Source organism: Hyposmocoma kahamanoa, unplaced genomic scaffold (genome assembly GCF_003589595.1).
Source record: "Hyposmocoma kahamanoa isolate Upper Pololo Valley unplaced genomic scaffold, ASM358959v1 211, whole genome shotgun sequence".
NCBI classification, from domain to species: Eukaryota; Metazoa; Arthropoda; class Insecta; order Lepidoptera; family Cosmopterigidae; genus Hyposmocoma; species Hyposmocoma kahamanoa.
This window is the reverse complement of record NW_020653732.1, coordinates 6,323,485-6,339,429: the sequence shown is the minus strand read 5'-3', so window position 1 is coordinate 6,339,429 and position 15,945 is coordinate 6,323,485. Positions and strand designations below refer to the sequence as shown.

The following is a 15,945-nucleotide window of genomic DNA, read 5'->3' as shown; positions in this document are numbered from 1 at the left end:
CTTTTTGTTTTGTTTTGCTTGTCTAAGTAGTATCAATATTTTTTTTTTGTATCTATGTGTTGTGGCGTTGCAATAAATGTCTATTCTATTCTATTCTATTCTAAGAGTACATTCATTTCCTATGTGTACCTAACAATCGCGAAAACCTAAAGCCGGGTACTCATTAGCTGGCTGTAACTGTAAAGTGACAGATACAGTAACGAGGTTCTAGTGTGTATGCTTGAAACAGTCTTAAATTTGACGGCTCACTGCGAACCGCACGCGGCAAGCTCGCGAACCACGAACACACTATGATTTTTGGTTACATAACATGCAACTGTTACAGTTACAACTCGCTAGTGAGTACCCGGTTTAAGAACTCAATTTGTTATGCCGGGTTCACGAGTCATTCACTTGCGTTTTCCGCTTGCTTGCGTGACTCGCTTCGCGCATACGCAAAGGTCTGTCGCGTACGCGCAGGTAGGACTGGTCACGAGTCGCTCGCTTGCGCCGGCCGCTTGCTTTGCGTTGGATTTCTTTTTGCGTTGCATGAGTTTGATATCTAGCAAGTTTGATATTTCCACATAAGCAACAAAGAATGTTTATGGAGTACAGCACCACTGGCCAATCACAGAGCAGCAGCCTATTCGCGCGTGATCGGCGCGTATAAAATAGGTACGCCGCGCGCCGTGTTCATAGGCTCTTTCAGTGTAATTAATGTAATTCTAGTGTGTATTATTCTACAAATTTCCAAGCTTGTAATTTTCTACAACAAAGTAAATAAAATCAATGACACGGGGTAAACAAATATACGTGATCATAGGTCATAAACACAACCTCCCTTTTATCAGTATAAAATATCAGCATTGTCTAACGACTCAGTGAGTGATTACCTTGCAAATAGCTGATAGGATTTTACGCTATTGTCAATTAGTCGAAAATAATTATGTAGGTACTAATCATGGTTCATGGTTTGTATTATTTAGTATTTCCATGTCATTATTCTACGTACATTTCTTCGTTTTATAAATTCTAAAAATCATCGATTACTGAAATCAATATTATTCTCGTCTTGACTGTAAAGAAAACATTGAAAACTGTGCTAATCATGAAAAGTATTTTGTGTCCTCTGTACAATCAGGGCTGGGCAAAATAACTGCATTGTCTTACTTCTAAATCTGATTTTTAGTTTAATTTTATTTTTATTTTTGGTTTGTTTGTGATTTTGTTTTACAATTTGTGACTCATAAATAAATAAATAATAAAAATAAAATAACTTTTTAAAAAAAAAAGACCTCAAAAGTTGGTGTAATTACATCCATTTGCGAAGTTTTATTGAAATCGGTTGCCGGAGAGTGCGCGAAACCGGAGTCTTCCCTAGTTTACCACCTAGACGTGGGATATTTTCTTCAAATTTAAATGGGCGCAATACCGAGGTACCCTCGTTCCAACAAAAAAAGAATCATCCAAATCGGATCGGTTATCGCGTAGCATACATATAAAAAAACGTACAGACGAATTGAGAACCTCCTCCTTTTTTTAAAGTCAGTTATAAAAGCCTATTTGATTCCATTAAAATGCACTTGATAAGCGTTCGGTTTTTCCAATTTATATTATCTTCGGTATGATTTTTCATGTCCATATAACCCCAATAACTTCAAAACAAAACAAAACAGTGAATCCATATTTTATTAAATTGCAATCACATAAAAATATAATTAAAATAGGCATTGCTGTAAACAATAAAATAAAAAACAAATCAATAATGAGTGATTCAAATTTTGAAATTGCCAGCAATTTCATGCTAGCAAATGCTACAATGAATTCTAGATTTAATGGCTTCCCAAAGTGTCCAAAATACTTGCAGAGTTCACCGTTTGTGTTAACAATCTGCCGTCCACTAACAAAAAGGCGGCTAAGTGACAAATGTATTTGACCAGTAGCAACTGTATAAACAGTAGCAGTATAAACTAAAAGTGATGAAGGCCCCGTGAGGCCTCCTTGGAGAAGAAATTTTCTGAATATCTAATGGTTACATCCTTGTACACATATGTACAATTGATAGTGCTGAATGACCCACATTCGTTGACGAAGTCAACAATTCGGTCACAATCAAGGTCTGCACTGACAGGTGACGTGAAAATTAGACAAACACAAGTTTATATTTACTGTTGGAAAATTGGATACGCAATTCAATAAAATATATATTCACTGTTGTTATATTTGAAGATATTGGGGTTATATGGACATGAAAAACCACACCGAAGATAATATATACTGGAAAAAACCGAACGCGTATCAAGTGAATCGTAATGGAATCAAATAGACTTTTAATGGAATTAAATACATTTCTTAATCAAATGTATTTTTTAAAGGAATCAAACACACTTCTGAATGGAATTAATCACAGCATAATCAATTTAATTACTTAAAATTGATGATGATATCAATTTGCTTGACTTGCACAAATGGAAGCTAGTTATTTATTTATTTTATCTTTTTTTTTCAGTGTACCTTCAATATTGTGTGTATGTATAATTTTCAAGTACAATAAAACTATACTTATTTTGTTACTTGTCAACTTCTATAGATCATGTGTTGTCACAAATAAACGAGCTATGAATTATGCATCCGTTGGTAAAAGCGATTATAGTTACTAGAATTTGAACAGTATAAATAAATTTGTTACATTGAATCCGTGAGATTTTTCAACTAGTCGGTGATATTATTGTACAAATACATAATACGTACATAGGTTGACATTGACTTAGATTCGTTTCATAATAATGATTTACGGTAACATTTTTCGTTTTATTTTAACGGTATTCTAGGTACATGTTCAGTACTAGGTGATGTCACAGTAGCTATACAGTATTTTTTGTAAAATATTAGCTAACATCCTCCCAGGACTATATTACTAAGATCGTAAACAACAGCTTTTGTTCAATAAATTTTGTACAAAACATGAAACTGTATGAGGGCGCGTGTCCACGCTAAGAAAAGTCACCGGATCTATGCAAGAAATCGTGTCGTTTCTACACACGAGCTGTGTACACTGCTTCGGCGCCAGACAAGAAAAAAATCTTATCTACCCCCGACACGACGCGCTCTGCCCCTATTGTTTGAGGCGGGGTGAGGTGCATTGTCAGTAAACGAACGTTTATGCTTGTGGACGGGTATTGCTTAGTAGTCAACATAAAATATCATCATCACCGTATCAGCCGGAAGACGTCCACTACTGGACAAGCAATAAGCACCTATGTGTTCTCTGTAGAAATCCTTTAGGTCCGCTGTTCAACATGGAAGACGTAATGCACTGACACATTTTACCCTACACACGTCTTTCCGAAAGCATTCGTATCGTGTACTTACTCATCATTTTCTCGTCTGCAACAGACATGACATGTTTTCGTGGCTAGATCCGACAAAGTTCTAGTCGTGTACAAGACCATTCTCGTCTTTTCTGTAGCAGACACGCCGAATTTCTTAGCGAGAACACGCGCCCTGAGAATGGAGTGAAGAAGGCGACAAAATGAGCACATATATAGGACAAACGCAATTATTATTATTTTGTTTTTTTTTATAATATCGAGTGACAGGAAGTCCTGCGCCTGATGGTAATCTACACGCCTGTCCATAATTTCCTTTATAGTGCTAGTGTCGATTTTATAATGAATAATATAAAAAAAAATACTACCATAGTTCCCGGTGTCTGTGAATAAAATTACTTTTTTTATCGTTCACGATCCATCCTCTAAGTTCACGACACACATTCACAGACAATCAATACATCAAAAGTAATAGGAAAAAAAAATAAAAACAAAAATGATAAAAAATAATATAAAAAACGAGTTCGCGAAAATTTAGTAACAGTAGAAAGAACGTCTTGTGAAAGAGTTCGTCCAGGGAAGTACTGCCACCTTACCTATTTCTGCCGCCAAGTAGTAAAGTAGCATTACTGCGTTCCGGGTTTGAAGGATAAGGGTGTCGGTGAATTGTATCGCCCTGGACGAACTCTTTCACAAGGAACTGCTTCTACTGCTACTAAAAACAGTAAACTAAATTAAAAAATACTAAACTTTTTAAATAAAGCTAGAATATCCAACATTTTAACGTTAAACGTCACCTTACATTTAATATGACATTCGTTCTACTACTGCAGCCTCATTCAAATTGAAAGAAAATATTCCACTTGTAAGTGTGTCAAATTTGGGGATGAATCCGACTTATTACACTTTACCCACTTTCCGTTAACCGATTTTTATAAAACTTGGGAAATAGACGTAATGAACACAGCCAAAGTGGATGAACAAACTTTTAAGATTGTTTTTTTTTTTGTAAAAAAAGTTATAATTCGTCGGGGATTCTCCATTTCGGTAATTTAGTGGCCAAATCGAATCTGCGTAACTGTCGTGGCAACCAAATTAGTGTAATTTACGGAAATCTGATGTTACCAGTCCGTAGACGACGTATATTAATGCTCACTGTGCAAAAATGAAAGTTGTAACCATTGAAATAACAAATTAAGAACGTGAAATCTCTCTGCTGTAAAATTCGATTTAGTGCAGATGCATTTGCACTATCCCCGACGAATTAACAGTATCTTACATTATTTTTTTAGCTGTCTCTATCTATAAAACTGTATCTACGGAATTTGCCATAGATATGTACCTTCTTGAGTAACATCGAGTATATAACCAGAAATAGAGATGAAATGTCATTTAATTTATTTCAAAACTATTGTGCCAAATCATTACGGTGACAACTGCGCTCCGATCGACCAGCCTGCATTCAAAATAATTGACGGGTGTCGTCAATTGTTTCACTTCAAATCAATCAGTTTAACTTGAATTTGGTATAATGAACGAACATTGAAAAATTACACATTTAATATTTAATTCCCGATGAAATGTGATCCCGTTTGTTTTGCAATTAGATGTTTTGCTGTTTTTCCCACACTATCGAATGGAACAGCCCCCCTTTGTTAGAGATATTATATCTTCTCTCAAAACGACATCTACTGTGTTCACAATATACGAGGTGCGACTGAAGAATAATCTACCTAAGTATGAACCAAAAGACAACTACGCCTACTTTCTTCATTAAGTGAAATGTACTTAAAAAAAGGGACATTCGTCTGTTTAAAAAATTAGTTTTGTAGCACAATAACTTTAGCAACATTTGTAACAACAGTTCCGACGAGTACTACTAGATGGCATTGGCATAGAAAACGCAATTTCTAAATCGCGGCGTTAAGATTTTCCCAAATGTACCAAACCTTTCACCAGTATTTTGTATGAAATTGATCTGAGCTATTCTTCGACTTGTCTATAGTTATTATCGATCGATTCAACGATTGTATTTCTGCGGTTATCCTCATTGCTAAGGAAGCATATAGAACTTGCGCCCATCTTTCGGGACAGGTTACGAGAACACCTCTGAGTGTGTGTCTTTTTGTAAGATTTGCACCCACCGGGAGTTGTCGCGGACTCTGCGCCGCGCTTGCATCCAACGGGACGAGTCCTTTTTATTGGACACATTTGTATTGTAAGCATATTGTAAGCTGCTGTACAATAAACCAAGTCTTCTTCATCAAATTTCGTCGTTTGATTTCCTGGACGTAGTAAGGGGGCACCAGCTAGCCAAAGCACATCTCTACGACCCTCTATACCCTGTCCAACTACAGTTATTAATTTCTAAATATTTCAACATGTCCATACAAAACGAAAAGCAATAAACAAAAGAGTGGCGCTAATTTTGAAAAAAGGAACTAACAGCGAAAACGTCACAGCAGTGGCCAATATTCTTTTTGAATTGGAAATAGTGAAAACATAGTCAAAATGATTTTTTTCAGCCGCTCCTCGTATGTATATCTAAAATAGTCGTACCTAAGTTCTAAATCACACCTTATAACTCTACATGTGCCAATAGGCTCACGTCCTTGAGATAAAGGTACTAACCTAGTTGTTCACAAACCATGCATAGAGAAGGGCCAACCATATGTGTTGGTAGGTACTTATTGGATTATGGAATATTGTTTTTACGTATTTACTAATGATAGAGGTTATATTTGGGCAAAATCCGCCTGCGTAAGTATAACGACTACTTGTTTAGTACAGACTATAGTACTGTAAATAGCACAGATGTAAAAAATACACCTCTACTGGGACCCAAATAAATTTGTCTATAATAATAAACCCAGTCTTATTACCACTATCAACGTAATGGTATGCGCGGCCGAATTTTTAACCGTCTTCAAAAAAGGAGGAAGTTTAATGATATTTCAGCTATGCATTGTTAGGGTAATTTTAACTATTTTTAAAAGAGAATTTTGTGTGCTCCATCTTTGTCTATTTAAAACTGATATTTGACCATTCTCTTAGCCGCGTTTTAGTTTAGGCAGATTTATGAACCGATTGCGATGATTCTTTTTTGTTGGAAAGAGGATACCTCAGAAGTGGTCCCATTTAAATTTGAAGAAAATTTTCCACCTCTAACGGTGGCAAACTAGTAATGACTTTTGACGTTATGGACAGGCGTGTCGCTTACCACCAGACCCTCGAATTATTCGTCCCGACGCTTGGTATCATACATAAAAATTCTGTTCAGTACAAAGTGATGAGGCATGGGTTGTCTCTTCTTTTCTGGAACCACAAAAGTCCAGCAACTTGATTTTGATAGCCTAATAGAGGCGAATCACAACTGGCCGATCGGAAACTTATGATATTTCTAATCGGTTGATTTAACTCACAAATTAGAAGGATATTAGGAATCAGATTCATCTTCTCGCTCAGAAACAGCATCTGATTTCGAAACCATTATCGGATCGATTCCAATTTGAATCAAAGTCAGGTCGCTGATCCAAGGACTATAACGTAAAAGACCTTTTAATGAAACGTGCTCAACGGTAGGATGTATATGGGTCGATAAATGCGAGGATGATTGTATCATCTTTATCACAATTTCCCAAAATGGTCCCTACTGCCCCTCAGTGGGCGCTGAAGAATTCTACGGTAGGAGTCTCGTAAACAATTGGGGGGCGTTAATGTTGTCCAGAAGGTGCTACCGCATTTGAAAAATAAAACCTGGATATCGCACTGGTATTACAATAGTGTTGTAACTCAAAATATGTGAAATTTATTACTGAACGTAAAATTTGATTCTCTATACGTCAATGAAACCGTCATTAGAATATTGTAAGAAATAATTAAAAGATATCTACTACTTAACTTCTAATGAGTCACACTTTATCTGAACTAGTTCTGGCCAAAACAGTCCTTATTCAAAAATGTGATTTTTTTTCCATTTTATTTTCAAATATATTTGGCAAGTAGAAAAGTGTTTGTAATAAACTATAACCTATACATAAATTTTAATGATCTTTCACGGTAAGTGAGTAATTAGTTTTTCATCGTTTTTATTGCACTACCAGTGCGATATGTATATTTTTTCTTCTGTTTTTTTGTGTTAAGTTAATATAAAAAATACGTGTTTTCAATTATTTTTTGTGGCGGTGGCCGTTAACATTTTTCATGATGACCGTCTTTCTAAGATTTAAGATGATGTTACTGCGTCGCGACAGTGTCACAAATGTCGACAGCAGAGTACGCATTATATCGAAACAGTTTTCCGACTGTACGCCAATAGCTTTTTTGTAATTGTAAAGCAGTCGGAAAGAAGTCCAATTGGCTCCCACCCTTTAACAGACGAATGTAATACGATTCGTAGCACAGGAGCGTATACGAACACTGTGTCTAAAACAATAAGCAAAACAAACTGTGGTCTTACACACCTATAAGCGCCTACTTCCACGAGATAACTCTACATTGAATAGCAGAAAAACAGTTAAAATAGAAAGGGTTGTAACCCTAACAAGCCGTGACCAGGTTCACGGCAGTAAAACCGAAAACTTCAGGTCCACAATTTATTTAAAGTCGGTTAAAGAGAAGAAAGGTAACAAGAAGTAAGGCTGTAACAATAAAAGGTATATATAGAAAACAGGTAGGTACATTATTATAAAACACTACACTTCCTAACTTGATGAATAAGATATTAAGTAGACACTTACCCCTAAAAGGGCTGAGTTATACTGAATTCCAGATACGTATTCATAGGTACATGATAAGGCTATAGTGGCTATAAACTTAATAAATTGATTATAAAATTAGTAAAGGAATCAAAAATAGACGCGACTGAATTTTAAGCAGCTCCGTACGCTGTCGCAATCGAGCTGGGAGTAACAGTGGACCGAAACAAAATCGGAATGAGGCAAAAGAACCATGGAACTATTCAAAATTTAAATTTAAATACGAGTGGCCAGGAACCGCAGAAAAGCGATAAAAAGGACGATGTAAGGAGGTCACACCGTCACAAAACGTAGTCGAAAAGCAATTAGGATACAATTGGCACGACCAATTGCACAGAAACTGCTTTTTTTCCATGATATCAAGTAATGGGACGAATAAGTCGTGTACCTGATGGTAAGCGACACGCTCGTCCGTAACAGTTGCAGTGCCATTTAAAGCTTTAAAGCACAAAGATCTAAGGGGTACCGCCGCTGAGCGCGTCACCCAGAGACATACGTTGATAAGTCTCGTGGGCCTCTTATTTCACCAGCACCCGGCAGCCTATCACAAACTCGATTTATATTCCGAAATAACGTTTGTTCGAATTTTCGTTACACCGAAAACCGAATTATAACGAAACCGTTGTTCTTTCAGGATACTCACTGATCAATAAATACGGTGAATAAATTTTTATACCGGCAATTGCTGATGCTACAGCCATATGTTGTAATTTGTCCAGTAGCGTGATCAACTGAGACAGGCAGCGACAAGTTGTAACACGTTCGAACTTGTCAGTCAGCTGCCAGAGCCGCTAGAGTGAGGTTGTGTTTATCGTGTCTGTCGCGCAACATGGATTTCGAACAACGCATTAACATTAAGTTTTGTTTTAAGTTGCAAAAGAGTGCTAAAGAAGCTCATGAATGTTAAAATCGGTGTACGGCGATAATGTAGTAACTCTAAAGACTGTGTACAAGTGGTATGACCGATTTAAAAACGGAAATGAGTGTGTTGAAGACGAGCAGCGTGCGGGACGTCCAGTCACTTCAAAAACAGATGAAAATGTGCAAAAAGTGGAAACAATGGTTCGTTCAAACAGGCGACTGACTATTCGAGAGCTATCGGAAGACCTTAACATCTCGTATGGCTCCGTTCAAAGCATTTTAACCGATGAATTGCATATGAGACGAGTGAGCGCAAAATTTGTTCCCAGACTTTTGAGTGCTGAACAGAAGGAAATTCGTGTGTCAATTTGCACGGAGTTGAAGGATCGTCTTCATGCAGATCCGGACTTTATGGCCAAAATTGTGACTGGAGATGAAAGTTGGGTCTATGGCTATGACCCTGAGACCAAAATGCAGAGTTCCCAATGGAAAACCAGTTCATCTCCTCGCCCTAAAAAGGCACGTCAGTTAAAATCAAACATCAAGGTCATGCTCATTGTTTTCTTCGATAGTGAGGGCATAGTGCGATCAGAGTTCGTTCCAAGGGGAACAACTGTAAACTCGGAATTTTATAAGGGCGTACTGCAACGCTTGCGAAACGACATACGAAGAAAGCGGCCAGAAAAATGGGCCAATGGCTTCCTTCTTCACCATGACAATGCGCCGTGTCACACCTCGCTTCTCATTCGTGAGTTTTTGGCAGAAAAAAATGTTCCTGTCTGTCCACATCCGCCATACTCACCGGATTTAGCACCGTGCGACTTCTGGCTCTTCCCAAAAATTAAAACTGTGCTTAAAGGAAAACGTTTTGATACCATTGCTGACATTGAGAGGGCCACGACCGAGCAGCTGAAAGCCCTTCCAAAAGATGCCTTCCAGAAATGCATCCAGTCATGGAGTCAACGTTGGAATAAGTGCATTGCAAGCCAAGGACAGTACTTTGAAGGGGATTAAATCAGATTCTATGTAAGCGTAATACTTTTTTTAATATAACATTATTCACCGTATTTATTGATCACACTATGTATGTTGGATATTTAACGCAAAGACACGATTAGATTCGGTTAGGTTAGGTTAAGTTAGGTTTAAAACATTTTCCTCTCAAAATTACTTTCGAGGTTATGAAAATTCGAGCAAACGTTATTTCGGGAAAGTAATAATAATAATAACATAATAATAACGCACACACTCAACATAGCCCCGCACTAGGGAAACCCTGTGTCGCGGGTGCCATGAACACACATAGACAACCACAAATTACACCCAAACTCACGAGAGAAATAAATGTAGGCCATACAAATATTTCTCCCGGCCCGGGAATCGAACCTGGGACCTCTGCGTGGCAGTCCGGCATGGTAACCTTTCGGCCACAGAGGCAGTTAAGTATCATTTCGGACTACTGATAGGTAACCCCAGCACCACTACCCTTCTAAATTAGAACGCAGTAACACTCACATTCCTGATTGGTGACAGAAATAAGTAAGGTAGCGGTATTTCCCTGGACTAACTCTTTCACGAGGAGATCTACAACAATCAAACTGCTATTTTGAAATTGCTATGCAATAGAATGCATCTCTTGGACACCTTATGGTGGCCTTGTACCCGAGCACAATTTACAAGTATCAAAACACATAAAACACATAATTTTCCCAAAAAGTTTCAACGCCATAGCACCAATTAAAAACATTTTAAAACAAATTAAGGCCAAACCACACAATAGTGTGAACGTGACGTGGGAGCCGCTTTAATGCTTAACGTAATATAATATCTTGTTAGGTTTGTATTGCAGATATGTTGATGTATGTACGAATTATTGTTTGATTTTACGCATGTTTGCACATATTGTAACAAAAAGTTTCGAATCTTTTTGTTACAAAATAATTCTGATCATTTTGTTACAAAATGATTCGGAACTTTATGGTTTCGCATTTGTTAACATGGCTATATGTATTTTAATTGGTGATGCACTTATCTAAATTTGAATAGTTGCGAAAACAATATTTAGTGTATGACATGACATATTTATTATTAAAAAAAATCTTGTCGCTTAGTAAGTAACACGATTAAGTAAAGAATTGCCGTTTTTTAAACTCTCATCATCAGCCGGAAGATCACTGCTGAATATACCCAAAAATTTCCAGACTACAAGACAGACAGTACAAACAGCTTGTATCATAATGTAATAGAAACTATATTAAATCATTACAAGCAAAAACAGTTCCCCACTGATAAAAATACAATATCAAAATACAGTATTGACAACACTAATCAACTAAATAACATTGTACACACACACACACACATGACACATTATAGAAGCAAAGTGACATTATGCAAATGAGCTCGCTATAGTAATAAAAAATTAGTTAGATAATACTTTCTTAACGTACGTATTTTACAGATATTGTCTTATTACACCTGGGGGTGCGATTTCAGAAGACAAAGAATCCTGCATTCTAAACTCGTAGATAAATGTGTTCAAACATTATTTAGGTTTTTCTCATAAAAAGAATAGTTCAAATATACGTCTGATCTTAGAATAATAACGCATAGAATGATAGTTTCATAACAAACGAACTGTCACAAGTGAGGCAAAAATCAAATTCATGTAGGCTAGTTTTAGTAGTAGGTTAATTCTCGATTTTAGTGAATATTTATATAAAAATACAAGTTGAAACGCGTTACTTACTTCCTTGTGGAATGTAATGTTAGTATCTATTTTATGTTTGTCTGACGTATTTTTAGACTCATTTACCGCACATTTTGTCATTTTTAGCTAATATTCTTTATCTGTTCGCGGTGCAAGTTGACCGTGAGCACTGAAGGCCCGTCCGCTCGTGTAGGCACATTAGGAGCGCTTCAATTTGCCCTTACTTAGCGTGTGCGGACTAGGTTTCTATGCGTTATTATTCTAAGCGTCTGATATTAAGTATTTACAGGTATTATAAAAAATAAATATTTCTTTATTTAGGTATACACCCATTAATAAATTTGTAATGTAATGTAACATTTCTTATTAAATTTAATTTTATTGACGGAAAATTATTATTATTTAAGTAAATAATTAAGAATTAAATTAAATTGAATTTAAATTGCAAATAATAGTATAATTAAAATCAATTTATTTAAAACTGTTCGCTTACAAAGCAGCACGTATCGCATACTGTTCTTACAATAATATTGACGGAATCGCTCACTCTCCTGAGAAAAGACCGATATCTCTTTCATATTATGGCGAAAAAATTATCTACTCTATTCACGACTAACTACCTACTACACCGCTAGGGAGGCTGCAATATTATAAATAACGGTTTCCAGGAGTGAGTCCCTTCTTAGGAACAACTGCCCGGACCTTCCGCATATAGGGTGAAATTGTATTGGCGACATACAAGGTGAAAATAAAAATCTTCTGAACCATTTGGAGTTTCACTTGGCTTGTTTTGGTAACCTCATCCAACGGAAGAAAGAAACCCCCTCCTTTACATACTTTAATTTTCTCTATTAAATCAGTAGAAAAAAAGTATAAAAATATTATTACTGCGTATAAAGGGCATAACTAATTTAAATAATACGACTTAATATTTGATTCACGGATAGAACAAAAAGGCACAATTCGACTCATCCGTAGAACAAAGATCTATGTGCAAGACTACTTGTTCTCAGGATATACTACATTTCGTTCGTTTTTCTTCGCTGTGGATGTTAGATCGACTGTTGATGATTTTAAATTTCTAAAAAGACCTGTACCTTATGTACATAAATTCTCAAAACACCTTGATATGGGCCTTAGTTTGAATAACGAAATTATTCTCGTAATGTACCTATTCTCTTTTCGCTATATAATCACAAAGGACTCTGTTCTTCGGATGAGTCGAATTGTATTCAGTTGTATAATATGCGTCAAATATGCCTTTTTATAGTAAAAAATGTAATTATTAATGTCAGTTGTGCCCTTTGAGCTTGCACAATACCTATTCAACAATTATTGAGATACGCTACGATAAGGTTGCTAATCCTTTATCGTCGCCTTACTTTCTCAAACTCGTATATTAAACCACAAAGTTAGTGAAGTGCAAAACATGGATTGTATGTACAAATTTTGCAGGCTGATTCCACCACACATTTCCTTCATATTCACTGGTTTTTACCTTTTCTTAAAGTAATGCATCGAAATTAACACCCTTTATAGGAATTTTAAAATAAATCGAGCGTTCTGCCATCTCCTGTATAATCACTCTCTGTAAGATACGAGTTTAAGAAAGTAACTCATCAATCTTTAATGCTAAATCTGTATTTGTGTTATATCAGTGAATAAAGTGTTTATCTATCTATCTATTTCTACAAAAAAAAATTGGTAGAATGGTCCTTCTGAACTGAATTTTCTTAAAATGTTAGTTGTACCCATTTTCGTTCGGAGTGCAGAACTCTGCAGCCTAGCTGGACAGCATCAGGAATGACGTCATTCGATTCGGACAGATTACATGACGATGTCATATAAGCGATCCGGTGGAGAGAGTTTAGAAAAGTAGTCATTTTGCAGATGTGGCCTTATTAAATCAAGGTTACGAATTGCCTATTCTACCCGCAGCTGCTCAAATGTCCGTGATCACGATGCATGCGACTGTGTCGAAACACGAAATGGAAGGTATGGGGTAAAAAACACCGTAAAATTATGTTAAATTATCTTTACCTGTAGTTGAAGCTCTCGCAGTGGAACCTTCTTTCCTCGGCGCATTCTCGCCTGCAATCTTCTAGTCTTTCGCAGGGCATCACTTTTTTTACATGGCTGCGGAGAGCACGCTGGCCTGCGAGGACCCGACGGAAACATGCTGTTGAAAGAGGCCAGTGTTAATTAATAAATAAATATATATAAATAAAGTCGCTTTTCCGTCGAACCGAAGCAATGTTTCTTTTATTTTTATTTTTTTCATATTTTTCTTGGTTGACAATTTTGCACATTTGCATGCTTAAAATTTTATAATTAAATACGTTATTTTTTTTAATAAAATAACTTTTTTTAAATAAGTTATTTAAAATGTACTTGAAGCATTGGGAACAAACAAGTGCGTTCGGCACCCAAAGTCCGTTTTGATGCTATTGCATCAAAACATGCAAAACACTATCTAGTACATTGTGACAAAGATTCATTTCGATCTCCCTTCTAGATGGCGTAATTTTCATTCATTTAGAAGGTGGCGCTCCGCCCTTGTGGCATAGATTATAAATGTGCGTTTGAATTTCGGACCCGTTACCACCTGTAGTTTACAAAAACTTAATTTTAATGTAAAAAACGTCAAATTCTAATTGTTATTCTAATTCTTTAATGCGTATCATATCGTACATTTGTAGTTGTTAAAATGTTGTTATGAACCAAACCTGAACCCTGCATGGGCGCTACTGTCTTAAAAATTTAATTTATTTGTTTACATACAACAAAATAAATAAAATTAATCCATACAAAATTTAAAATTACATACAATACAATAATATAAGGCAACTTAATGTCTGCAACGAGCGACTTTATCCTCAACATGGAGCACCTAGGAGGCCAGTGAGACCTGTTGAAGATGATACTGTCGATTCACGTCAATCCAGCAAATTCAACGAATGATTAAAAATACGTTTAAATTTTATTCAATGTAATTTTTAAATAATATTGATTCAGAATTTATTTCCGTAAAAAACAATAATATACCGAACGCCCCATTAATTTACCGGTTTGGTGCAACAAGGTGCGGATAACATAACGAGAAAAATAATTATTTTCAAATGTTTCTAATTATTTTAAAATAATAATAACACCTGAATCTTTTAGCTAAATCATGTGACAAATAAATAATAAAGTATATAAGAGTCATATTATAAATATTAAAAAGATATAAGATGTTAAAAATTTATTTTCAATTTTCTCGAATCTCACTTTTACGTTTCTTACACCCAATGCTTCAATTATATTTAGTATATTTTAATAAACATTGGGGAACGTGGATTTATTATACCAACGGTACGATATTAAGAATAATCGAAGAAAAACTGTATCTGATAAACGATTGCTTCGAGATGAATGATGCTTCGTGACGTCACTATGTCTTCTAACAAAAAATAAGTGTTCTGAACGCACTGCGTTTTCCAGCGAATGCTCAATTAGTGACCCTTCTGTTACCCCAGCCAGCACCTCACAAAATACGTTTATAATTCGTTTTTTATTTTAAAAATAATTTGTTCTTATTTTTGTTTTGTTGTGATTTTATTTTATTTTTTCTCATATTTTAATTTCTGTTTCTATGCTGCTTTTTTTCTAATTTATTTTTTGTTTTCATCTGTGTGGTAATAATTTTTTTCTTTCTTTCCCTTTTTAATCGACTTCAAAAACAAGGAGGAGATCCTCAATCCGACTGTATGGTTTTTGGAACCGATTTTGATGATTCTTTTTTTGTTGGAACGAGGGTACCTCAGTAATGGTCCCACTTAAATAGAAAATAATATTCCACCTCTAAGGGTGGCGAACTTGGGGATTAATGATTTTTAAGGTCGATTTTTATAGTACCCCGTACAGAGTATTCTTTTTTCAAATACTTTCTCTGTGTTATGGCGACGAGAAAAACAAACATACACATTTTTTTTTGTCGTGTATTGTACAGTCAAGTGTAGAGCACATCAATCTTGACACTCAGAATTTAGGTTCTTATCCTAAGCGGTATAGAGTTGAATTTAAAACCATGACGTGTTCTTGACCCTGTACGTAATACCAGTAATACCTAACATTCTATTACTGTATGACGACGTCACTGTGACGTCATCTCTTTACTGTTACACTTTTAATAACACATGAAAGGTGGATATCTCTTTGTCAAATTAAGATAGTATCATAGACTACTAAAGTGGCAGTTTAGCAGCACTAGAGCTTCTTGTGAAAGAGTTCGTCCATGGAAGTACTGTCACTTTACCTATTTCTGCTG

General features: G+C 35.8%; 1 protein-coding gene across 1 annotated transcript in view; it reads right to left on the bottom strand.

Moving 5' to 3' along the window:
• Positions 1–15,945, bottom strand: part of LOC113227543 — a 66,693-nt gene that overhangs the window by 28,543 nt on the left and 22,205 nt on the right. Inside the window, exon 2 of the mRNA XM_026460483.1 lies at positions 13,677–13,815. Within this exon, the coding sequence (XP_026316268.1) occupies positions 13,677–13,756 (80 nt within the window). The 5' untranslated portion in view covers positions 13,757–13,815. The remainder of the gene's footprint in view (positions 1–13,676; positions 13,816–15,945) is intronic.